The sequence below is a fragment of the Uloborus diversus genome, chromosome 3 (genome assembly GCF_026930045.1).
Source record: "Uloborus diversus isolate 005 chromosome 3, Udiv.v.3.1, whole genome shotgun sequence".
NCBI lineage: Eukaryota > Metazoa > Arthropoda > Arachnida > Araneae > Uloboridae > Uloborus > Uloborus diversus.
This window is the reverse complement of record NC_072733.1, coordinates 89139437-89166024: the sequence shown is the minus strand read 5'-3', so window position 1 is coordinate 89166024 and position 26588 is coordinate 89139437. Positions and strand designations below refer to the sequence as shown.

Sequence of the window (26588 nt, the reverse complement as noted above, 5' to 3'; positions counted from 1 at the left end):
CAAGCTGTGTTTTTGTGGCATGCAACGAACAAAACACACGTCAAACAAAAACGAAGCATTGGTTTTTTTGAGACGGTTCATTCAACCTCATTCCTTTCTCGTTGTACTTTTTCCAACTCCTCCTGCTTTATGACTTCTGCAACGAGTGGTCGTAAAAGTTGTGTTTCTAGGAATTCGAAATCTTCAAAAATTCCTTTCAGCATGATAGCTTTATCAACGTCCTCTTTGCACTGAGTGTGGTACGTGTTTATGTTTTCGTAGAGTCTATCTAATTTTTTTTCGAAATAAGCAATCTGTGCTGCCGGAAAAATACTCTGAATGGGTTTGCCGAAAATATTATTCTGCGTTGCGAGAATCATCGTATCGTACTTGTAAACCAACCGCTCGACGTTTTCGAGTTTGTTTTTCAAGTAACTGTACCTTCCTCCGGGTTTCTGGAAGTATTTCGCAACGATTGGCTTAAATAGCGTCCGTTTGAGAAGCGATGATTTTTCTAAAAGGTAAGCCAACTTATCCGTTCTCTCTACCAGAGACGGTGGCATTTCCTCTCGGAATTCGGCAATCATTTGTCTCAAACCTGTGATAGACCAATCGATGTAATTGAGATCGATGGTTGAATACAATTCCGTGACAGGACGACCGAATAAACTTCGTTTCTCATCGGAGAGCAACATGTTCTCGAAGACGTTCAGACGTTTTTCAATTTGAGCCACTTCCGCATACATTTTCTTTCTTCGTGAGAGTAAGTTCAGCTACCCCCCTTTCTTTTTATTTCTTCGATGGAAGAAACATAACCGAAAATTCGTCAAGAACAAAGAGGGAGTGCTGAAACATGTCTTGGTACGAAAACTCGTTATCGGTCTTCACGCTCGGCGAGAATATCGCCGCAGTCGCCTTTTCTCACGATCGCGCCGGCCACTTGAAATCCGCGTGCTTCAGATTTTCCCGCGACAGATACGCTCTCTTTGATTGCCTAGAGGATCCCTCATGGAAGACGAAATTAACCGAAGTTCTGACCGGAGTAACGGAGTTACACGTGGCTGGACGGGAATTACATTTCCCCTTCGAAGAAAACCGCGTCTATTACGATGTGCGTGGCGGTAGACTGAATTTTCCTTGCAGACGTTGCAACGGCAAAAATTGCTGCATTCTCAAAGCTTTCTTGACGTTTCGCCGAGCGAGTAGAAGACGCATGTACGTTTCGGTCGACGAAGCGCACGCGGCGCGAGACAGAAGTGGGAAGGGATCGGCTTTCGTGGAATAAAGATCATGTTTCGGGACCTCGTTCGTTCCATCATCGATTATGAGGCGAACACTAACCCCACGGCATCTCTGAATCTGTTGGAAACACTGAAACGGGAGATTCGAAAAGATCTGACGTCCGCATTCGAGTTGGCAGAACCCCTCATCGAGAAATATCCCGATCTCTACGACCGCAGTTCGACGTTTTTCGAATTCCTGACCACGTGTAGCGGCTGGTCGCCTTGTTTCGCACAAAGGGCCCCTCCTCGGGAGAACCAGACGCAATGCTCCAAGCGGGAATGCGAGGACGAAAAAAAATATTCGAAGGATGACGGAGAAAGACTGCGAAGAGAAATCGATTCGTTGACGAAATGTCGCGAGGAAGAGGGTAAGCGTTTCGAACGGGAGAAGACGATGCTCGAAACGAAACTCCGCGAAATGAGCGAATCCTACGCGCGGTGCGTGTCGGAAAACGAAGGCCTCCGACAAACGTTACGCGAATACGAAACGAACCATCTGAATTCGAACGCGATGTCTGCGAACGTTTGCCGGCTGCAATCGGACAATGCTTGTTACCTGAGAGAACGGGAGGCCTTCGGTCAAGAGATTGCGTCTTTGCAACGAGAAATCGAAGAGTACAGAAAAAAAACGACGACTTGGTACGCGGCATGGATCAGATCAAAAATCTCGCTCCGACCCTTCGTTAGCGGCGGGACTACCACAAGAACCCTTGCCTCCTTCTACGGCGAAAAATTACTTGGAATACTGCGTCGAAGAAGTCGAGGACACCGAAAAAATGCATGCGCGATTGAAAGACTCGGAATTCGAACTGCGAGAAACGCAAAGAAAACACGACGAACTGGAACTGAAACTCGAAAGGATGCGGAAAGAGAAACGAAACGACGAGTTAGAAATAACCAGACTCACGAAGGAGTCAAATGATTCGAAACGCGCAAAAGAAGAATGCGAGACGGAATCGAGGCATTTGAAATCTCGCAACGCCGATTTGGAACGGCAGAGGAACGAGTCGTCGAAGCAACTCGAGGATTTTCAGGCGAAACTCCGTCAAGTGGAGAAGCGACTGCGAGAAGTCACGGAGGAACGAGACGAATACGAAACGCGCTCGAGTTACGAAAAGGAAAAAATCCGCGATTCAAAGGAGGAAGATTCGAAGCGATGGTCGTTGTTGCGAAGCGATTACGAAGAACTCAAGACTAAGAACTTCGCACTCGAAAAGGAGAACCACTCGTATCGCGACTCGTGGAGGGAGCTATCGGAACAGAAGAAGGAATTAGAACGGATGCTCGAGAACCAGAGCAGAGAAATCGGTACGCTCCGAGCACAAAACGAGACGTTCGTTAAACTGCGGACGGAATTAAACCGAAAAACGGCCGAACTGGAAGCGCTGGAAAATGAACGACGGGACGCCGAAAAGAAATCGAAGGAATTTCTCGGCCGATTCAGGACCCTCGAACGCGAGCTGGAGAACGAAAGGAAAACGATTGAAAACCTGAATCGTCGATTGAGCGAAATGCGAGACGAAAAGAGCGGTTTTTTGCTGGAATTAGAGGAAAAAAATCAGAGAGAGATTAACGAACTCGAGAATGCGTTCAAAGAACGAAAGGCTTCGCTCTTGAAGACAAATCAGAATCTCTCGCAGTCCTTACGCGACGAAAAATCGAAAGCGAATCACTTTCGTAAGATGTTGAAGGAAATGACGCAAACAAATCTCGATCTGCAAGACAAGGAGAAAAAGACCCTTACGAAATTCAGCCAAGAAATAAAAGATGCTCGTACGAGATTCGAAGAATGCGAAGGAGAAAAGAAAAAATTGGAAACCCTGCTTCCGGACCTGAATCGAGAGATCCAACGCTTAACCGAATCAAATACCGAGCTAGAACGTTTAAAGAAACAGATTGAAACGAAATTCGAAGAGCTGAAAACGGACTGCGATAACGAGATCGAAGCGTTGAAAAAGCAAATCGAGCGTTTGATGCAGAAAAACGAAAATCTAGACCGCGAACTTCAGGAAACGAACGTTAGAGTGGAAGAACTCAATGCGGAATCGAACCGATGGAAAGGAGACTACGAAGAAGTTCGACAAAAATACGTCGCCGACGCTACAAGGTACGAAATACAACACGACGAATGGGTGAGGGACATGACGCTGTTAAAGAATAAGTCGGACGAATCGACGCGTCTCATGCAGCAGTTGCGATCGGAAAACGAAGAATTGCGTTTCCACTTACGGAATGAGAATCCGGATTCAGAAATGCGAAGGGTGAAGGAAGAAAATTCGAAAGTCTTAGATGTCCTCCAACGGGGCTTGAACGAAGCCGAATCGCAACTCGAAATCATCCAAGGTGAGAACACGCGGTTGTTGGTCTCTCTGAACGAAAACATAGGTAAGCGTTTGATGGCGGAGAAAGAAATTGAGGGTCATCTCAAGGAAACGAAACAGTTACGGGAAGAACTGACGAGACAGCAGCAAAATGCCTCACGGATGGCCGAAGAGTACGAAAATAGCATTCTGAAATTAAAGCGAGAAAACGACGACGAAAGTAAAAAGAACGAGTGTCGAGAAACGGTCGGGAAAGAAAAAGTTACCCAAACTGATCTTTTCAATTTTTATCACAACGAGTTATCTTTGCAAGTGGATGAAAAATTGACGAAGTTAGTAACTTCCGCGGAAGAAAAGAGTAGGAGTACCGTAAAAGAAGATATTTCGAAGAGATTGGCTTCCGTCTTAGAGAGAATGAGGGAAGATATCGAAGAAACATTTCGATTTTTTTCGGAAGGTTTTAGCATCGATGAAGGCGAATTCAACGAACTAGTCTATACTTGGCTGCGAGAGGTTCTGAGGTCGTTTGGCCCATCGGAATGCGGAGATTTTTACGATCGTTGTAAAAGGATTTATTTGAAAGGTAGAGAAGAAGTTAACTGGGAAACGAATTTTTTCGATTGGATCCGAGATAGGGAGGAAGAGTCAAAACGTGGTGCGTTTCGAGACAGATTTAAAAAACAAGGAAACGTTAAAAGCATTAAATCAATCAAAAGCGGAACAAGTGAAGGTACGTCTCTTTCGGCGGGAAACCAGGTAAGAAAACTAAATGCGTTGGCGAAGAAATTTGCCGTTTGCGAAGATAACCTGAAACAGCTAAGCGCATTGTTTTACGGAGTTTTTAAGCATCATTTCGATTTTGTTTGCAACGTTTTAAGTTCGAAGAATGACACCTATGCTCGACGATGGGAAAAGGAGAAACTCGAAAGAATGGAGGCAATCATCGATTCCGAAGCAAATCAGACGCGAAAACTTATGCTTGATTATTTCTGGACTGATATCCGAGCATTCCAAGGAGAAACGAAATTCGATTTTTACACGTTCGATCAAAACGAATACCTAGAGAAATTCCTTAAAGAAACCAAAACGTACTTAGATTCGCTAATGAAAACTATCCAGCAAACAAATTTGTCGGGAAAGAAAAGAAAAATAGAAGACGGGGAAAGAGATACTAGCAAAATAACTAAAAGCTCCGAACAAACTGAAACTCAGAAGCTAGCCAATAATGATGGAACGAGTTGAAAAACAAGGATTCCATGAAAACACCGTTTTTTTCCCACTGTCAGACTTTAGGTAAAAAATTTGACAAAGTTAAATTTAAGAAAAAAAATTTTTTTTTTTTTTCATCGTAAATTCAAGTTCGACTTTTTAGATGACTACGACTTTCCTTCTCGTTGTAACAGCATTTGTTAATAAGCTAAAAAGAATGACTACTACCAATACGATTGAGGCCACGAGTGAAAAATTTATTTGAAAAACGGGTTCGCAATCTAAGGCTCTCGAGGACCATCCATTTTTACCACACACCGCGGTGTAGTTTGCGTCTCTACATTTGAAGAGGACCTTTTCTCCTTCGACGTACAATGGTTTATCTGGAACCGCAATCGCGTTTTTCACGTCGTTTTTACAAAAGATTTCTTCGCAAGTCGGTTCTTCGCCATCCCACTGGCCGTCGATTTGACATCTTCTGGTTCCGGGGCCCGATAATCGAAAACCCTTGACGCACGAGTACGTGGCTAAGTCACTATCGTTCGCATCGTACTTGACGCTTCCGTTCAGAATGTCTGGTAAATCGAAGCACGGAACTTTTTTTACGCACGTGCCGTTTTTCCATTCGGCGACGCCGTTAACGACTTCGCATGTTACTCTAACGAATAACACTCTGTACTGATCGAGGCACTGGTATTCGAAAGACGTGCCAGGGTTGAAAGGGAGGTTTTAATGAGGCCAATAAGGCCGCGTCGAGGTTCAGGTAACCGTTTTGTATCATGGGAAAATCCGCACAAGCCATTTGCTTTTAAATTTGGAAATTTGGATCGTTTTCCTTTTTTATTCGTTCGCATACATTCCCACCAAATCTCGTAAAGGAATTCGAGTGACACGTTACTTTTTTCTTCGTTTTGAGTAAACCGGCTGAAAAAAAAAGTGTAGTACCCGAGACAAATTTCGCGTTCTCTCATTCATTGCGATGACGAGGAGAAATGAAAGATGAAATTTACATGATGAAAAGGAAAAAGAAATTACAAAAAAAAAAAAAAAAAAAACGAAAAACATGAAGGATTCCGATTCGTAAAACCTGATCAGAGCAAAGAATTTTGCCATTCTTCGAAATAATGAAATGGACGCGATCCGATTTCTCTACCGCCACCGTCATTCGCATAAGAAACAACAACAAAGTGAAGCATGGACGAATACGAAAAAATGTATTTCGAAGTAGTTAATAATTGACAGTTCTGGGACAACGGAGGCGTTGAGGCGTTAACGCCTCCGTCGATCCCCACCTCCGTCGATCCCGACCACCGCCCCCCGACCTTGGGGTTGCGCTGCCTCCCCCTCCCCACAACCGGGGCCGCCGCGAGAACCCGTAGAAGGTGATGAGGTTTTTTTCGCGCGCTTTTTTTTTTCGCGCATTTTTGGACTTAGAATATTTTGAACTTGTTGTCATGACAACCAGAGTTTTAGGATGGCAACTTTTAAGAACGTTCGTGGCGCCATCTATTGAGATTTTTTATTTCCAGACTTTGAATAATTTCGACGAATGGTTGTCAAGACAACCAAAGTTTCGCGAATTTAATTATTTTTATTTTACAGAGTGTTGGGAATCGAACACCCAAACTTTGAGTTAGCAAAAACGTATGCTAACCACTATGCTATATTTTCCATTACACTTTCAGTCTTAATGTGAATCTGTACCATGACAACGAATATTACAATTAAATTAATTTTTAAACCATCAGTTAATTCACTCTTTAGTACTAATCATGGCATGTCATTAACTGAATTTCAGCTCATAATTGAAACTATCATCATCATTATTATTATTTTTCATAATAACAAAGTTTTCACTTAAGTAAAGATTTATTTAAATACAACCCATTCGAGATTTTAGATTTATTTCAATGCTTTGTGGACTTGAAATATATTTTAAACTTTGATTTTCTTTTTCATGCATTTCAAACTTTATCATTTTTATTTTTTCTAACTTGTTCATACATTTTGAACTTTAACGTTTTTTCCTGTCATTTAGCACTTTGATTATTTTTTTTCACTATTTTAGCGTTTTTCAATTATTTTCAGTCTTTAACTATTTTCTTAGCCTTTTAGTCTTTAACTAATTTCAAGCATTTCAGACTTAAATTATTTTTTCGTGATTTCGATTTTTTTTTTAGTATATTTTAGAGTTTGATCATTTTCTCGCTTGTTTTTACTTTTTCGTTTTTTTTCCGATATTTTTAAACTTAGAAATTTTTCGCAATTAGTGACAGGAATCGAAACCTCAAATTTTTCGAAACGTTATCATGTCTTCAATTTTTGCAATCATGTCAAACTTGCAATCAATTTACTCGTAGTAGTAATTAACACTTATCATTAACAAATTTTCACGGATTTTAAAAATTAACTTAATTAATTTTTTCCAGTAAGCAAATTGCGCACTCAAGTTACATTCCAACACTGCATATACGCTTCAAGAGTTTCATTGAATTTATCACATTCCATTTAATTAACTCTAATAATTACTTTTTCATTAATACTTAACTTAATCATTTTATCATACATTTATTCCAGTTACAAAATTATGCTTAAAAGTTATTTATTTTTCTTAGCACAAGAGATATTAACATGTTCCTACTAAAATGCTTTTCACTCTAGTTTGAGTTTACTAAAATAGCAACTCATTTACGATTTAGATTCATTTAATCGTCTTTGATTCTTTTTCATTATTATTATTTTACATTATCACATACGTTATTATTTTTATACATTTATCCATTTAATTTTCCAAAATCTACAATCAATTTACTCTTTGTATTAATTAACACTTATCACTATCAAATATTTTCATGAATTTTAAAAATTATCTTCTTAAATAATTTTTTACTGTAACCAAATTTCCCACTCAAGTTATATTTTATCACTACATATGCTTTTCATGAGTTTCATTTAATTTATCGCATTTCATTTAATTAACTCTAATAATTATTTTTTATCATCGATATTTAAGTTAATCATATTTTGATTTCTTTATTTTATTTTTTTTTTTTTCATGCAAACACTCTTGATGGAATAAAATAAAATTTTCAACTTTCATGAATTAAATCCCCTCTGACTATTTTATTTTACTTTACCATACTTTACTATTTTACTTACTGCGTTTTACTATTTATCATTCATTACAGCTTTTCCAAAATATTACTTTACAACCAACTAATTTCATTAACAGAATTTTCATTACAATTTATAAATTTCACTTTTATTTAATTATTTTTACCTACGGTAAAATAAAACACATCACATAAAAAAGTTAAACATCAATGAAGAACCCGAGAAATGTTAAAATTATAAGTCGAGTATCAAAACTTCATGTCAGCAAATTTTAAAAATAGACTTACCGAAAAATAATTTCTACTGAAATTCATTTCAAAACTTGGAATCAATTTACTCTTAGCATTAATAAACACTTATCATTGAGAAATTTTCATGGATTTTAAAAATCAACTTATTTAATTTTTTCCAGTAAGCAAATTTCGCACTCAAGTTACATTTTATCACTACATATGCTTTTCAAGAGTTTTATTGAATTTATCACATTTTATTTAATTATTTTTTGATTAGTATTAAACTTAGTCATTTTATCGCTTAGTATTTAACTTAATCATTTTCTTGCTTGTTTTTACTTTATCGTTTTTTTTCCCGTTATTTTTAAACTTAGAAATTTTTCACAATTAGTAACAGGAATCGAACCCACAAATTTTTCGAAACATTATCAGGTCTACAATTTTCAGCCAACTAATTTATTTTAAAAACTTGCAATCAATTTACTCTTAGTAGTAATTAACACTTATCATTAATAAACTTTCACGATTTTAAAAAAATCAACTTATTTAATTTTTTTCCAGTAAGCAAATTTCGCACTCAAGTTACATTTCATCACTTTATTTGCTTTTCAAGAGTTTCATTTAATTTATCACATTTTATTTAATCAACTCTATTAATTATTTTTTGATTAGTATTTAACTTAGTCATTTTATCGCATAGTGTTTTACTTTATTATTATTTTTTTTTTTTTCATACAAGCACTCTTGTTAGAATAAAACAAAATTTTCAACATTCATGAATTAGAATCACTTTGACTATTTCATTTTCCCAATAATATTTTACTTTAACAACTAATTTCTTTAACAAAATCGATATCATTTATTTTAGTCTTTATCCTTTTCGAACGATACATTCAAATGGACAGCTATACGTTAAATTAAGAAACTTAATCTAAATTTTGACAAATTAAGTTATAGCTAAATACTGACTAAAATTAAGTACAAAAGACTAACCTTTTTGGGGTGAAATCCCTCAAGTACCAGCTATCGCGAAGTTATTTAAAAACAGTGAATGAAATTGTAATAAGTGGATTGTTAATTATAACTCAATCTCACAAATTACAACTACATGCATGTTTTATTTGAAATCGCTGCATACGGCTGTTTGCCCATCGTCGATTTGCAGAAGGCATGCCGTGAAATCGCAAATCAACGCGGCTGTTGAAAAAAACTCCCATAATCCCAAAGAACTTCCCATCGTCCACACTCACCGAGGGGAATTGAGAAAATGACTTTATCAATATTGCTATCTACCCCTTTACCGATAACAGATAACAAACCCCACGTGCGAGTATTATTCACCACCTGGCCTACGTCTTTCAAGTGATGTCACTGTTTCTGACCAATTAAAATTAGTTCACGTTTCTCAAATATCAAGCACATAGATCGGCAATAGCCTGATGTCTGGTTTTCCAAACAAAATTTTAGATTTTAATTCGTAGTTTCGAATTAATTTCTTTTTCATTTCAAACTTATATAAAAAAATTTCCAGCTTGTAAGAATATTTCTTTCAAAAACAGATTTTTGATTCAAAACAGTATTTTTTCAAACTTGTAATATTTTTCTACTTAGAAAATGAAATCAAAAATTTTTGTTTTCTTTAATCATATAAAATGTTTTTAAAAAATAATTTCTCAAACTTGTAATATTTTTCCACTAATTAAAAAAAAAATCAATTTTTTTTTTCAATCATATAAAAATAAATTTTTATTCTTACAACAATAAATTTTTCCGCAAAAATATTTTTTTCAAATCAAAATAATAATAATAATATTTTTGTAACATATTATTTTTTTTCTTTTCAATCTTTTTTTTTTTTCGCAAAACTATTTTTTTTTTTTTTTCAAAAATTTTCAAACTTACAAAATAAAATTTTTTCAACTGAATCTTTAAACGAAATGATTTAATTAAATTTAAAACTCAATATCACTTTACTCTTAGTATTAATAACCAATACCACTTAACCATTTACTCTTCGCACTCTAAGTATTAATTAACACACATGCATTATAAATAATAATAATAATGTTTAAGATACTTACAAATCATCTACTCAAGCTTTCAAATATCCATCTAGCATGTTATTGTTCATTCGTGTGAGGGAACTTGTAATAAAACTTTACTCATCAACCGAAATTATAAGCGAAAATATCACATTTTCAGCACTTAATATAATCCTACAATTAACAAATTGGTTTTAACTTTGAATTTAAGAAAAATAAAAACTATTACACACTTAGTAACATATCTATCGATGTATATTATTTCATGACAAATCACAAATAGGTGAGGATCTTTTATCGATCATGTGACCAACTAAGTTAAGAAAGAGCATCCTTATCTCATATGAGAATTTATAAGTCTTTAATATTTCTCTTTAATGTAAGTGTACTCATACGTACGAGTTTGTGTATGTGAATATAACTGTGTATTGTTTTCAAACCATTGACATGTTTAAGCTTTACGGTTCTAATTTTGACTTTCCACTTAGCATTAGTCGTAGTCCTTCGCATGTATTAAACTATAGAAATATCACAAAAATTATATTTTCATTCAGTCTTAATTACAAAACCATACAATAACATGAAGACAACACCGATAGTATAAAGATTACTTACAATAAAGTGCATATAAAGAAAATATGTAAGAGTGATTTCAAAGTATAATCCATCAACCATATTCAACATCTCAATAAAAACACAAGTCTCTTTTAAAATGATAAACACAATTTATTCACACACACAGTAAAAGACAATTAAAAAAACTTACATCTTTAAGTAAAACTCTTCAAAACTTTCAAGCGTATTTTTAACATCGATTGCATCAAATAAATCAGACACATGACATTTTAAACATGGACTATCAACATTCAAAGTAACGAAGTCACGAGTCAAGTTTTCCCAATTAACATTAAAAAGAGCCTGTTCGAAAAAAGTGTCGAACTTCAGACCCCTTGTTAATGATTCACATCCATGCACGCTCATGTAAAAAATGAATCCATTTTTACAATCCACACATTCTTTTTTAGAAAGGTAGTTTATGTTGCATATGAGCTCATCAAATAGTCACTTACGTAGAGAATCAGCCAGTTTACCAACTTCTTGTGATGTATATGTGCTGATTTTATCACATCGACAATCACAGGGATATTTTTTCTCAATTTCCGGATGGATGTACTCTTTTAGAGTATAAGTCATAAGTTTGTCTTTGACACTACGTGAGATACAAGGGGACGCGTAGCACAATTTGTCAATCTGGCTTTCCAACAGTAGAACTCTATCAGGTATCAACTGGAACACTTCTCGTTTCAGTTTGAACAATCTTTGCACACTAACACAGATGTTACCATTCGCACTCGACTCTCCTTTTTTATAACAAAAGCGAAATCACGGTCTTCGATTAATTTTTGATTTATATTTTTACGTAGGCTTGAAATTAGTGATATCCACACATCTGGTTCTAAGGAAACACCATCCTTAGTTGGTCGAAGAATACCATCTTTCCCACACGTATATCTTCTAATATGCACGCGTGTACGTTTCCGAAAAGTATTCACCTAAAGTGAAAATACAATCACCCAAGTGTATCGTATCATCAGGCCTCAGTGTTCATTTTCATGTTCGTTGCATCCCATCTGTTCATCTTCAGGCTTCAAAGTTTCAGAATGATTTTCACCAGCGTTACTCATTCTTAACTCTCATAGGATTAAGAGTCACAATACTAAAACAACTTCCTGTGAACTTAAAAAATAAATCAAACTAGGTTTTAACACTAGCGGGTGAAGAAAAATCCTAAGTACATAGAATGAAATTTCACGACGTCTTTCAAAGCTCAGAATCACTCTGAAAATGATTCTCCAAACATCCACTATAAACCAATGAATATTCACTTTAACCAATGAGAAGTGTAAATAAATCTCCTGCTACTGAAGTCATAGAATATCACACGAACTTTTGAGCAGAATTGAGTTGTTTTCCACAGTATTCAGATTTTTAGAAAATGCCAACACTTTGACTTCCAACTTCATCCTGACCTACTACGAGTAATTTTAAGATGGTAGCAGGTTTTCACATCACACCGAATGTCGATGACGGTTTCGCATCTCGCGCATGACATGCTCAATCACGTGTAATTGATCATGTCAATTTGCATGAGATGCGAAACCGTCATCGGCATTCGGTGTGATGTGAAAACCTGCTACCATCTTAAAATTACTCGTAGTAGGTCAGGATGAAGTTGGAAGTCAAAGTGTTGGCATTTTCTAAAAATCTGAATACTGTGGAAAACAACTCAATTCTGCTCAAAAGTTCGTGTGATATTCTATGACTTCAGTAGCAGGAGATTTATTTACACTTCTCATTGGTTAAAGTGAATATTCATTGGTTTATAGTGGATGTTTGGAGAATCATTTTCAGAGTGATTCTGAGCTTTGAAAGACGTCGTGAAATTTCATTCTATGTACTTAGGATTTTTCTTCACCCGCTAGTGTTAAAACCTAGTTTGATTTATTTTTTAAGTTCACAGGAAGTTGTTTTAGTATTGTGACTCTTAATCCTATGAGAGTTAAGAATGAGTAACGCTGGTGAAAATCATTCTGAAACTTTGAAGCCTGAAGATGAACAGATGGGATGCAACGAACATGAAAATGAACACTGAGGCTTCTCCACAGCCTGATGATACGATACACTTGGGTGATTGTATTTTCACTTTAGGTGAATACTTTTCGGAAACGTACACGCGTGCATATTAGAAGATATACGTGTGGGAAAGATGGTATTCTTCGACCAACTAAGGATGGTGTTTCCTTAGAACCAGATGTGTGGAGATCACTAATTTCAAGCCTACGTAAAAATATAAATCAAAAATTAATCGAAGACCGTGATTTCGCTTTTGTTATAAAAAAGGAGAGTCGAGTGCGAATGGTAACATCTGTGTTAGTGTGCAAAGATTGTTCAAACTGAAACGAGAAGTGTTCCAGTTGATACCTGATAGAGTTCTACTTTTGGAAAGCCAGATTGACAAATTGTGCTACGCGTCCCCTTGTATCTCACGTAGTGTCAAAGACAAACTTATGACTTATACTCTAAAAGAGTACATCCTTCCGGAAATTGAGAAAAAATATCCCTGTGATTGTCGATGTGATAAAATCAGCACATATACATCACAAGAAGTTAGTAAACTGGCTGATTCTCTACGTAAGTGACTATTTGATGAGCTCATATGCAACATAAACTACCTTTCTAAAAAAGAATGTGTGGATTGTAAAAATGGATTCATTTTTTACATGAGCGTGCATGGATGTGAATCATTAACAAGGGGTCTGAAGTTCGACACTTTTTTCGAACAGGCTCTTTTTAATGTTAATTGGGAAAACTTGACTCGTGACTTCGTTACTTTGAATGTTGATAGTCCATGTTTAAAATGTCATGTGTCTGATTTATTTGATGCAATCGATGTTAAAAATACGCTTGAAAGTTTTGAAGAGTTTTACTTAAAGATGTAAGTTTTTTTAATTGTCTTTTACTGTGTGTGTGAATAAATTGTGTTTATCATTTTAAAAGAGACTTGTGTTTTTATTGAGATGTTGAATATGGTTGATGGATTATACTTTGAAATCACTCTTACATATATTCTTTATATGCACTTTATTGTAAGTAATCTTTATACTATCGGTGTTGTCTTCATGTTATTGTATGGTTTTGTAATTAAGACTGAATGAAAATATAATTTTTGTGATATTTCTATAGTTTAATACATGCGAAGGACTACGACTAATGCTAAGTGGAAAGTCAAAATTAGAACCGTAAAGCTTAAACATGTCAATGGTTTGAAAACAATACACAGTTATATTCACATACACAAACTCGTACGTATGAGTACACTTACATTAAAGAGAAATATTAAAGACTTATAAATTCTCATATGAGATAAGGATGCTCTTTCTTAACTTAGTTGGTCACATGATCGATAAAAGATCCTCACCTATTTGTGATTTGTCATGAAATAATATACATCGATAGATATGTTACTAAGTGTGTAATAGTTTTTATTTTTCTTAAATTCAAAGTTAAAACCAATTTGTTAATTGTAGGATTATATTAAGTGCTGAAAATGTGATATTTTCGCTTATAATTTCGGTTGATGAGTAAAGTTTTATTACAAGTTCCCTCACACGAATGAACAATAACATGCTAGATGGATATTTGAAAGCTTGAGTAGATGATTTGTAAGTATCTTAAACATTATTATTATTATTTATAATGCATGTGTGTTAATTAATACTTAGAGTGCGAAGAGTAAATGGTTAAGTGGTATTGGTTATTAATACTAAGAGTAAAGTGATATTGAGTTTTAAATTTAATTAAATCATTTCGTTTAAAGATTCAGTTGAAAAAATTTTATTTTGTAAGTTTGAAAATTTTTGAAAAAAAAAAAATAGTTTTGCGAAAAAAAAAAAAGATTGAAAAGAAAAAAAATAATATGTTACAAAAATATTATTATTATTATTTTGATTTGAAAAAAATATTTTTGCGGAAAAATTTATTGTTGTAAGAATAAAAATTTATTTTTATATGATTGAAAAAAAAAATTGATTTTTTTTTTAATTAGTGGAAAAATATTACAAGTTTGAGAAATTATTTTTTAAAAACATTTTATATGATTAAAGAAAACAAAAATTTTTGATTTCATTTTCTAAGTAGAAAAATATTACAAGTTTGAAAAAATACTGTTTTGAATCAAAAATCTGTTTTTGAAAGAAATATTCTTACAAGCTGGAAATTTTTTTATATAAGTTTGAAATGAAAAAGAAATTAATTCGAAACTACGAATTAAAATCTAAAATTTTGTTTGGAAAACCAGACATCAGGCTATTGCCGATCTATGTGCTTGATATTTGAGAAACGTGAACTAATTTTAATTGGTCAGAAACAGTGACATCACTTGAAAGACGTAGGCCAGGTGGTGAATAATACTCGCACGTGGGGTTTGTTATCTGTTATCGGTAAAGGGGTAGATAGCAATATTGATAAAGTCATTTTCTCAATTCGCCTCGGTGAGTGTGGACGATGGGAAGTTCTTTGGGATTATGGGAGTTTTTTTCAACAGCCGCGTTGATTTGCGATTTCACGGCATGCCTTCTGCAAATCGACGATGGGCAAACAGCCGTATGCAGCGATTTCAAATAAAACATGCATGTAGTTGTAATTTGTGAGATTGAGTTATAATTAACAATCCACTTATTACAATTTCATTCACTGTTTTTAAATAACTTCGCGATAGCTGGTACTTGAGGGATTTCACCCCAAAAAGGTTAGTCTTTTGTACTTAATTTTAGTCAGTATTTAGCTATAACTTAATTTGTCAAAATTTAGATTAAGTTTCTTAATTTAACGTATAGCTGTCCATTTGAATGTATCGTTCGAAAAGGATAAAGACTAAAATAAATGATATCGATTTTGTTAAAGAAATTAGTTGTTAAAGTAAAATATTATTGGGAAAATAAAATAGTCAAAGTGATTCTAATTCATGAATGTTGAAAATTTTGTTTTATTCTAACAAGAGTGCTTGTATGAAAAAAAAAATAATAATAATAAAGTAAAACACTATGCGATAAAATGACTAAGTTAAATACTAATCAAAAAATAATTAATAGAGTTGATTAAATAAAATGTGATAAATTAAATGAAACTCTTGAAAAGCATATAAAGTGATGAAATGTAACTTGAGTGCAAAATTTGCTTACTGGAAAAAAATTAAATAAGTTGATTTTTTTAAAATCGTGAAAGTTTATTAATGATAAGTGTTAATTACTACTAAGAGTAAATTGATTGCAAGTTTTTAAAATAAATTAGTTGGATGAAAATTGTAGACCTGATAATGTTTCGAAAAATTTGTGGGTTCGATTCCTGTTACTAATTGTGAAAAATTTCTAAGTTTAAAAATAACGGGAAAAAAAACGATAAAGTAAAAACAAGCAAGAAAATGATTAAGTTAAATACTAAGCGATAAAATGACTAAGTTTAATACTAATCAAAAAATAATTAAATAAAATGTGATAAATTCAATAAAACTCTTGAAAAGCATATGTAGTGATAAAATGTAACTTGAGTGCGAAATTTGCTTACTGGAAAAAATTAAATAAGTTGATTTTTAAAATCCATGAAAATTTCTTAATGATAAGTGTTTATTAATGCTAAGAGTAAATTGATTCCAAGTTTTGAAATGAATTTCAGTAGAAATTATTTTTCGGTAAGTCTATTTTTAAAATTTGCTGACATGAAGTTTTGATACTCGACTTATAATTTTAACATTTCTCGGGTTCTTCATTGATGTTTAACTTTTTTATGTGATGTGTTTTATTTTACCGTAGGTAAAAATAATTAAATAAAAGTGAAATTTATAAATTGTAATGAAAATTCTGTTAATGAAATTAGTTGGTTGTAAAGTAATATTTTGGAAAAGCTGTAATGAATGATAAATAGTAAAACGCAGTAAGTAAAATAGTAAAGTATGGTAAAGTAAAATAAAATAGTCAGAGGGGATTTAATTCATGAAAGTTGAAAATTTTATTTTATTCCATCAAGAGTGTTTGCATGAAAAAAAAAAAAATAAAATAAAGAAATCAAAATATGATTAACTTAAATATCGATGATAAAAAATAATTATTAGAGTTAATTAAATGAAATGCGATAAATTAAATGAAACTCATGAAAAGCATATGTAGTGATAAAATATAACTTGAGTGGGAAATTTGGTTACAGTAAAAAATTATTTAAGAAGATAATTTTTAAAATTCATGAAAATATTTGATAGTGATAAGTGTTAATTAATACAAAGAGTAAATTGATTGTAGATTTTGGAAAATTAAATGGATAAATGTATAAAAATAATAACGTATGTGATAATGTAAAATAATAATAATGAAAAAGAATCAAAGACGATTAAATGAATCTAAATCGTAAATGAGTTGCTATTTTAGTAAACTCAAACTAGAGTGAAAAGCATTTTAGTAGGAACATGTTAATATCTCTTGTGCTAAGAAAAATAAATAACTTTTAAGCATAATTTTGTAACTGGAATAAATGTATGATAAAATGATTAAGTTAAGTATTAATGAAAAAGTAATTATTAGAGTTAATTAAATGGAATGTGATAAATTCAATGAAACTCTTGAAGCGTATATGCAGTGTTAGAATGTAACTTGAGTGCGCAATTTGCTTACTGGAAAAAATTAATTTTTAAAATCCGTGAAAATTTGTTAATGATAAGTGTTAATTACTACTACGAGTAAATTGATTGCAAGTTTGACATGATTGCAAAAATTGAAGACATGATAACGTTTCGAAAAATTTGAGGTTTCGATTCCTGTCACTAATTGCGAAAAATTTCTAAGTTTAAAAATATCGGAAAAAAAACGAAAAAGTAAAAACAAGCGAGAAAATGATCAAACTCTAAAATATACTAAAAAAAAAATCGAAATCACGAAAAAATAATTTAAGTCTGAAATGCTTGAAATTAGTTAAAGACTAAAAGGCTAAGAAAATAGTTAAAGACTGAAAATAATTGAAAAACGCTAAAATAGTGAAAAAAAATAATCAAAGTGCTAAATGACAGGAAAAAACCTTAAAGTTCAAAATGTATGAACAAGTTAGAAAAAATAAAAATGATAAAGTTTGAAATGCATGAAAAAGAAAATCAAAGTTTAAAATATATTTCAAGTCCACAAAGCATTGAAATAAATCTAAAATCTCGAATGGGTTGTATTTAAATAAATCTTTACTTAAGTGAAAACTTTGTTATTATGAAAAATAATAATAATGATGATGATAGTTTCAATTATGAGCTGAAATTCAGTTAATGACATGCCATGATTAGTACTAAAGAGTGAATTAACTGATGGTTTTAAAATTAATTTAATTGTAATATTCGTTGTCATGGTACAGATTCACATTAAGACTGAAAGTGTAATGGAAAATATAGCATAGTGGTTAGCATACGTTTTTGCTAACTCAAAGTTTGGGTGTTCGATTCCCAACACTCTGTAAAATAAAAATAATTAAATTCGCGAAACTTTGGTTGTCTTGACAACCATTCGTCGAAATTATTCAAAGTCTGGAAATAAAAAATCTCAATAGATGGCGCCACGAACGTTCTTAAAAGTTGCCATCCTAAAACTCTGGTTGTCATGACAACAAGTTCAAAATATTCTAAGTCCAAAAATGCGCGAAAAAAAAAAGCGCGCGAAAAAACCTCATCACCTTCTACGGGTTCTCGCGGCGGCCCCGGTTGTGGGGAGGGGGAGGCAGCGCAACCCCAAGGTCGGGGGGCGGTGGTCGGGATCGACGGAGGTGGGGATCGACGGAGGTGGGAATCGACGGAGGCGTTAACGCCTCAACGCCTCCGTTGTCCCAGAACTGTCAATTATTAACTACTTTTCGACGCTCTGAAATTGATCGGAGTGGAGCAAAGAGTCTACAAATACTTTTTGCTGAGCGGTACGGATTGGCAAAAACTTCCGCACTTCAACGTCACGAAGAAGAACGAAATCGTCTTTTATCATCCGCTGCAGAGTTCGATTCCCACGAAAAAATTAGAATTTTATCTCGAACGCTTTGCGCGTGCCATGAAACCAGACATTGATTTAAAATCGATGACCGGAAAGTTTACGGTGAGCGATCCGTTATTATTTGATGTCCCCCTAAATTCTTGGGGAATCTTACATACGTCCGTTCAAAAATTGTAAGACGTCGCCAATCGTTTCGGTTGTTTTCGGATACTCGATGATTCGAGGCAAATAATTGACTTTTTTCAATAGGTATTTGTAATGAACATAACGATGTCCTCGCATCGTATCCAAACGTATGGCTTTCTTATCGGGATCTCTATCGTAGAGGTACGGAATTTTCTCGTCGATCAGTACAAAAACGTCGTGAGGAGAAATACGCAAGAGGTAAGTTTTTCCTTTCTTCAGAGTCCATACGCAAACGTAACGGTTCGTTCCCGGAACGGACGCGAGCGAAACAAAGAGCAACAGGAAACACATTCCGATGAGTATCAATTTCATTGCTTTGATTTTCTTCCTCGTCGCGATCATCACGGTATTTAATTTATTTTATCGTGCGCACATTCGCGCGCGCTTCGACGGACATAACGCTTTCTCCTTCCCGTCATTTACATTCGATTCCATCGAAACGAGTCAATGCTCCATACGCGGTTACCGTTGTGCGGACGACGAAACGTGCGATTGCGAGAGCATCTGTCGGAGTGACAAATTCGAAAAATTCATCGTGACGGACCGAGATCGCATCATCATGTTCGATACGAAAATAAAACCGGGTGTCTATTGCATGCCGACGGGTTATTCCAAATGTAACCAGAAATCCACGATTCCCATCTATTCGATGAGTGGATGGTTCTGTGCACCCCGCAATCAGCCGGTGTGGTTCGGAAATAACATGGTGGCTGGCAAACATTCCGAAGCTGAAGACAATGATTTAAACGTCTTGTACGACGAAAAGACTCGGAACGAAGTGGATGACTCAGAGCTCATTGATGATTATTACGAAAAAATGCCAAACGGAACATTCAGGTATCATTGCGTTTGTGGTTCAAAGGACAAGAGGGGAAATAGGTTGGTCCAAACCACCCAGTTCACGTGTTCGGTTGATTACTGCATGCGGGAGATTGAAAACCAGTCTAGTCTGGGATGAGACATGCAGACGAAACGCTGCGAATGCGGACCGTTTCCTCACGCGAGAGAGATTACGGGAGGATCCGCTCCTTGTGCTCTCAACGAGACCACGGCGATCGGAAAACATCATCTGAGTTTGCGCGTTAAATTGGATGGTAAAACGATCACCAACGCCCATAAAATCATAACACACGTCAAAGATCCTCCCGAATTTTATAGCGAGAATGAATTGGATTTTAATGAAATGAAACCGTAAGCCAAATCAAAAAACCTAACTTGCAACGACCCTTCAAATCAAACGCAAAGCAAAGGAGTTTCTCTACAAAAAAAGTCGGTGTCGAACAATGACGAACTCTAAGAAAATTGATCAAATAAATCCTGATCCAGAATCTCTACATTAGCTGTAAACCTTTTTAATTTTTTTTTTTTTTTTTTAATATAAATTTAATGATGAAGATCTGAGGGAAAGTTAAAATCATTTACATTTTCAAGCGCAGAAAGTAAGAATAATCAAGTTTCATCATGCAAGTGTTTGTTAAAACTCTAACCAGTAAAACGATTACGATTGAAGTTGCTCCAACGGATACGGTGGAAAAGGTGAAAGCAAAAATTCAGGACAAAGAAGGAATCCCACCCAATCAACAGAGGTTGATATTCGCTGGTAAGCAATTGGAAGACGACCGTTCTCTATCAGATTACAATATCCATAAAGAATCTACTCTTAATCTTGTCCTTAGATTGCGAGGAGGCGATTAATTTTAAAATACAACAATAAAAAAAAAAAAAAAATTATCGTCAATTCAAGTTCGACTCTTTACATGACTACGATTTTCCTTCTCGTTGAAACGGCATTTGTTAATAAGGTAAAAAGAACTACTATCACCAATACGATTGAGGCCACGAATGCAAAATTTATGACGAGAGTTACGGCTAAAGACCGAGTAAAAAGATGAAATTGTAAAACGAGTACACTTACTACCATAACATTAAAATATAAAAAATCAGAAACGAAAGAAGAGTAACCAAGGTCAGTGAAAAAAAATTTTCCTCCCGAGATGTCGGAACAATATTTCGATTTTGCAAAGTTGCGTACCATGGATCTCAAGATCGATACCGCGATCGAATACGCCAGACGCCAAAACAATCACGTCAAGCATTTTGCCGTACGAAACTTCACGATACCCGACGTTTACGATGTCACCCCCGAACTCATCAACGCAATGAAATCGCAGGGAATAGAGCATATAAGACTCATTCTAGATAACTTGTCGGAATACGGTCAGTTGTACAAGATGACCGACATGACGCTTTTCAATGCGATGGAAATCGATTACGCGAATTTTCCTTTCGTTCGCAAGACGGACAAAGTCATGGACCTCGTACGAAGTATCGCGAAACATTTTTTCTCGGAAAACGATTTGAAATTCGACGTGACTTGTCTTCACGTGCTCTATTTTTATTGTCTGATGATCAACCCGAAACTAAACTTTGTCACGTTGGATTACATGACGCAAGGAGTCAAACATCATCAGTACTTGGTCATCCTTCAAAGTTTAGAAAAAAATACAAAGTCCAACGTTTGAAAGAACGCAAAATCTCTACAAATCAAAACATTATACCATATTTAAAAAAAAAAAAAACTAATGCGAGAGAGATTACGGGAGGATCCGCTCCTTGTGCTCTCAACGAGACCACGGCGATCGGAAAACATCATCTGAGTTTGCGCGTTAAATTGGATGGTAAAACGATCACCAACGCCCATAAAATCATAACACACGTCAAAGATCCTCCCGAATTTTATAGCGAGAATGAATTGGATTTGAATGAAATGAAACCGTAAGCCAAATCAAAAAACCTAACTTGCAACGACCCTTCAAATCAAACGCAAAGCAAAGGAGTTTCTCTACAAAAAAAGTCGGTGTCGAACAATGACGAACTCTAAGAAAATTGATCAAATAAATCCTGATCCAGAATCTCTACATTAGCTGTAAACCTTTTTAATTTTTTTTTTTTTTTTAATATAAATTTAATGATGAAGATCTGAGGGAAAGTTAAAATCATTTACATTTTCAAGCGCAGAAAGTAAGGAATAATCAAGTTTCATCATGCAAGTGTTTGTTAAAACTCTAACCAGTAAAACGATTACGATTGAAGTTGCTCCAACGGATACGGTGGAAAAGGTGAAAGCAAAAATTCAGGACAAAGAAGGAATCCCACCCAATCAACAGAGGTTGATATTCGCTGGTAAGCAATTGGAAGACGACCGTTCTCTATCAGATTACAATATCCATAAAGAATCTACTCTTAATCTTGTCCTTAGATTGCGAGGAGGCGATTAATTTTAAAATACAACAATAAAAAAAAAATTGTTTATCGTCAATTCAAGTTCGACTCTTTACATGACTACGATTTTCCTTCTCGTTGAAACGGCATTTGTTAATAAGGTAAAAGGAACTACTATCACCAATACGATTGAGGCCACGAATGCAAAATTTATGACGAGAGTTACGGCTAAAGACCGAGTAAAAAGATGAAATTGTAAAACGAGTACACTTACTACCATAACATTAAAATATAAAAAATCAGAAACGAAAGAAGAGTAACCAAGGTCAGTGAAAAAAAATTTTCCTCCCGAGATGTCGGAACAATATTTCGATTTGGCAAAGTTGCGTACCATGGATCTCAAGATCGATACCGCGATCGAATACGCCAGACGCCAAAACAATCACGTCAAGCATTTTGCCGTACGAAACTTCACGATACCCGACGTTTACGATGTCACCCCCGAACTCATCAACGCAATGAAATCGCAGGGAATAGAGCATATAAGACTCATTCTAGATAACTTGTCGGAATACGGTCAGTTGTACAAGATGACCGACATGACGCTTTTCAATGCAATGGAAATCGATTACGCGAATTTTCCTTTCGTTCGCAAGACGGACAAAGTCATGGACCTCGTACGAAGTATCGCGAAACATTTTTTCTCGGAAAACGATTTGAAATTCGACGTGACTTGTCTTCACGTGCTCTATTTTTATTGTCTGATGATCAACCCGAAACTAAACTTTGTCACGTTGGATTACATGACGCAAGGAGTCAAACATCATCAGTACTTGGTCATCCTTCAAAGTTTAGAAAAAAATACAAAGTCCAACGTTTGAAAGAACGCAAAATCTCTACAAATCAAAACATTATACCATATTTAAAAAAAAAAAAAAAAAAAAAAAAACTAATGTTTTTTTTTTTTTTTTTTGAGGTAATGTTGGGGAGGTTTTACAGATTTGGATCTTGGTTTCTTTCAAATATTAGACTTGTTATTTTTTCACCTTCGAGTTGGGAAGATTTTACGAAATGAACTTTTTACCAAAGCTTGGTCGTGAAGTAAACGTTTGCAGGAATTTGCATGGGTCATCGGATCCCATTTCGAGATTCCCACGCGGAAATCACTCGCTATCTTCCGAATCATCGTACTCGTTTACCGGTGGTTTCGTGACGCTTAATTTCGGCGCTTTCGGGACGAGCAGGGTGACGTTTTCGGTGTTCTCATTAGAAGGGACTTTCCCCTTTTTAGCTTTCTTCGACGATTTCGTGCCTTCTTCGCTCGCGTCGGAATCTCCCTTCTTTCCTTCCTCGTCCGTTTTCGTGGGTTGTTTGTCCCTCTTTCGATTTTTTACGTCCCCGTCCGTTTTCTTGCGTTTTTGGCACTTCTCGTTCGCCGCCTCGTCCTCAGACGCGCGTCGTTTCCTTCGATTGGAATCGGACGAATCGGTTTCGTCTCCGACGTGGGATCGGCGACACTCTTTCTTCCAGGCCTTCACGGCTTCCCAGATCTTTTCCTTCATCCCTTCGTCGAGACCTCCGAAGAGGGTCGTTCGGTACACGTCCAAGACGTTCGCGTCGAGTTCGTTGATTTCTTCCAGGAGGTATTTCACGACGTCCAGGGATTGGAACCAACCGAACTCGCGAACGCATTTCCTGAATACCGTGACGTGAGCCCGTTTGAAGTGCTCGTAGACGAAACCGTCGATGTCGGTATTCGCGGAATCGTTCACGAAATCCAAGACGTCGTCCGGATACAGAAGATTCTCCAAGTAGTGCTTCAAGTCGTGCGTGCCGCGAACTCCGTCTACTGCGAAAATCACGAAGAGGGCCCGTCGAACATCTTCGTTGACGTGTTTGTTCGCGAGTTGCTTGCTTAAACTCTTTACTGTGAGAACTTCTTCGCCAAAAAAGGTCATTTTCTGCGTAAACATTTTGAAGAGAAATGTTCACTTCCCAGCAATGCATTTGGATCCGGGACCTCCTGGGTTGCTACTCCTTTCGTTTTACAAAGGAGCTTCTGCTTGATCAATCTAGCCATTATGGGGATCCAGCGCGCGATGGTTTCTAAAGAGTGGGAGGGAACGCTGTCCCTGAGGTGCAAGGGGTAGGTTGACGATGACAGCTGGAATGTATTCATTTTGGCTTTCTCTTTTCTTAGGTTTGTTCTGAAAACCATTTTGAAATTCTCCTAGCTTCAAAAGGACCTCTAAGTATTTTACTACGAAATTCCGAAATATTTACTTATGGTCAAACAGCCGTTATATATTTTGTAAATGCTAGTCAACTAGTTTAGTTATTGAAATTTGCTGTTCAACTTTTAAAACTGCGCAATTAAATCAATTTAATTTAAAAATTAAAAAAAAATAAGATTTAAAAAAAGAAACAAAAATTGATGGAAGTTGAAATAACTTTCCCTTACCACAAACTTTAACATGAAGTTCTTTATATTCTATGAATAATTAGATTGCTTATTAAAACTGCGAAGCTTAGTATTTGCTACATGATTATACTATGATAAGCAATGTTATTTTTTTCCAAACTAACAGTTTGTAGTTTTGCTGCATAAATTTTAATATGGTAGTCAAAAGCTGGGGCATTAACTTTCATCACGTATGGCTTGAGTCACACCCATTTACTTGGGTGTGCTAGTGTTTCCTTGGTTCCAACCAACTTAAAACCAAAGTTTTCTAGCAATGAAATTCAGACTGAAACATTTACAATTTATCCTGTTCTATATTAATAATTTCAAGCCGGCAAAAAATTCAATAGCAATTGTATTTTTTTTAAACGATAAACTTGAATGCTTCGTATATGTTATATTGTCATTCGAAACCGACGTCTACAAACTTACAATTGAAGAAGAGTTTGCTTACAAAATGTAACTGTAGATGGGGAGAACCTAACCTGGCAGCATTTTGAAGGCTGAGCAGATCCTAATGATAACTTCACGACAATGTCAGGTTAGGTTTACCTCAGCTGTAACTGAAATCAAAATCACATTCAGGATCCGACTAAAATATGGGGAGAGGGGCGTAGATAGACTTTGATGCTCCCCCCCCCCCCCGTAAGATTTAAATTTCAACATAGTGCTTTTTTTTCTGAACGTACGCCCTCATACTTCTTGCGCCCCCCCCCCGCACCGCGGGGTAGCCATGTGCGCCACTGGATTTAGCCATTGGCTAAATCAAAATCTTAGTCATTTGGGAACATTTCAATAGCAGGAGCCGTAGGCTACGGCCCAGTTCGCAGATGGTAATTCTGATTACGCAAGTGACTGCTATACCTAAGCACTAAATTGATTTTTCTTTCAACCTTTTTTGACCCGCGGGCCAGCAACATCTTTTTAAAAGAACTCCCGGACCGGTCAGTTTTTTTTTCTTGCCTTATTTATTATTATTTTTTATATGAAAAAAAAAGAAAAAGAAAAAAAAATGACTCGCAGAACCTGAAAAATCTGCTAAAAATCTAATCTGACCGGAGAATCCCTCCCCCCTTTTTTTCTCCTTTTCTTTTTCGTTTTTTTTTTTTCTCCAAAAAAAAAGGGAAATTTTTGACTTGCGGATTGTTGTGGAAAAAGTTAGTGGGCAGTCGATTTTTTTTTTACTACATATTAGAGATTTGTTGCAAACATTTTATAGCAAAGGTTGTAGATAGCTAATTGTTGTAACAACTATCCATAAGTAACTGAGCATTTGAGAAAAATCAGACAATTTTGAAAATTAATCACCAAATTCATGAAAAAAACCGTTACATAGGATATTATTAGGCTTTTACATTTATTTCTTTATTTGTTTTTGAATAAAGAATTTTTAATTTGTTTATTTCATAGCTGCGTCATCCGGGCTTCAATCGGTCTATCTCGACTCAAGTATCGTTGTCGGGTCGTGGGAGTACGTATTCTTTCGGCGGAGAGGGGGGGGGGGGTTGTATTTGGCTAAATTGTCATCTGCGCTGTTTTCTTCATCAGAAGATTCTTGGTCATTAGAATAAATACTATTATCAGAGCTGTCGTTGCTCGAATAATCTGCGTCTGACATTATGAAGCATATAAGTATTCGCTAAGAAAAATTTTTTCTAAATGCATCGAATGTTCAACAAATCATGAAGGCCTTCTCGTTGTAGATACATCAATGTAGCTACTGTGAAGTGCGCATGCTCAGCCAGTATACACCTTATCAGTCAGACATTGCACCCATGAAAAGCAAGAGCAAAGAATTAATCCCCTTTCAAAAGAAAACCTGAACTATTGTAGAAGAATCAACATGGGAATTCGTGCTTGAACGAGCATTAGAATCTAGTTTCTGTGATTAGAATTAGTCCTCGAAAAAGATCTGGGTTCTGTTAGTATATGTTTAAACTAATGCATATATATTATACGTGTATATATAAGTAA

General features: G+C 35.3%; 1 protein-coding gene across 1 annotated transcript; it reads left to right on the top strand.

Moving 5' to 3' along the window:
• The first annotated feature begins 1269 nt into the window (after positions 1–1269).
• On the top strand, positions 1270–19889 carry LOC129218839 (myosin-2 heavy chain-like). The gene is made up of 3 exons (XM_054853161.1): positions 1270–1630; positions 1950–4096; positions 19794–19889. Exons 1-3 carry the CDS (start codon positions 1270–1272, stop codon positions 19887–19889), a joined length of 2604 nt encoding a protein of 867 aa, XP_054709136.1.
• The last annotated feature ends 6699 nt before the right edge of the window (positions 19890–26588 follow it).

Bases quoted from the DNA above. Each gene is read 5' to 3' on its own strand.
- LOC129218839 (XM_054853161.1), top strand. From the start codon at position 1,270: ATGTTTCGGGACCTCGTTCGTTCCATCATCGATTATGAGGCGAACACT. The intron at 1,631-1,949 runs GTAAGCGTTTCG...ACCCTTCGTTAG, and splicing joins GAAATGTCGCGAGGAAGAGG to CGGCGGGACTACCACAAGAA. The intron at 4,097-19,793 runs GTTCTGAGGTCG...TGTGGTTCAAAG, and splicing joins TCTATACTTGGCTGCGAGAG to GACAAGAGGGGAAATAGGTT.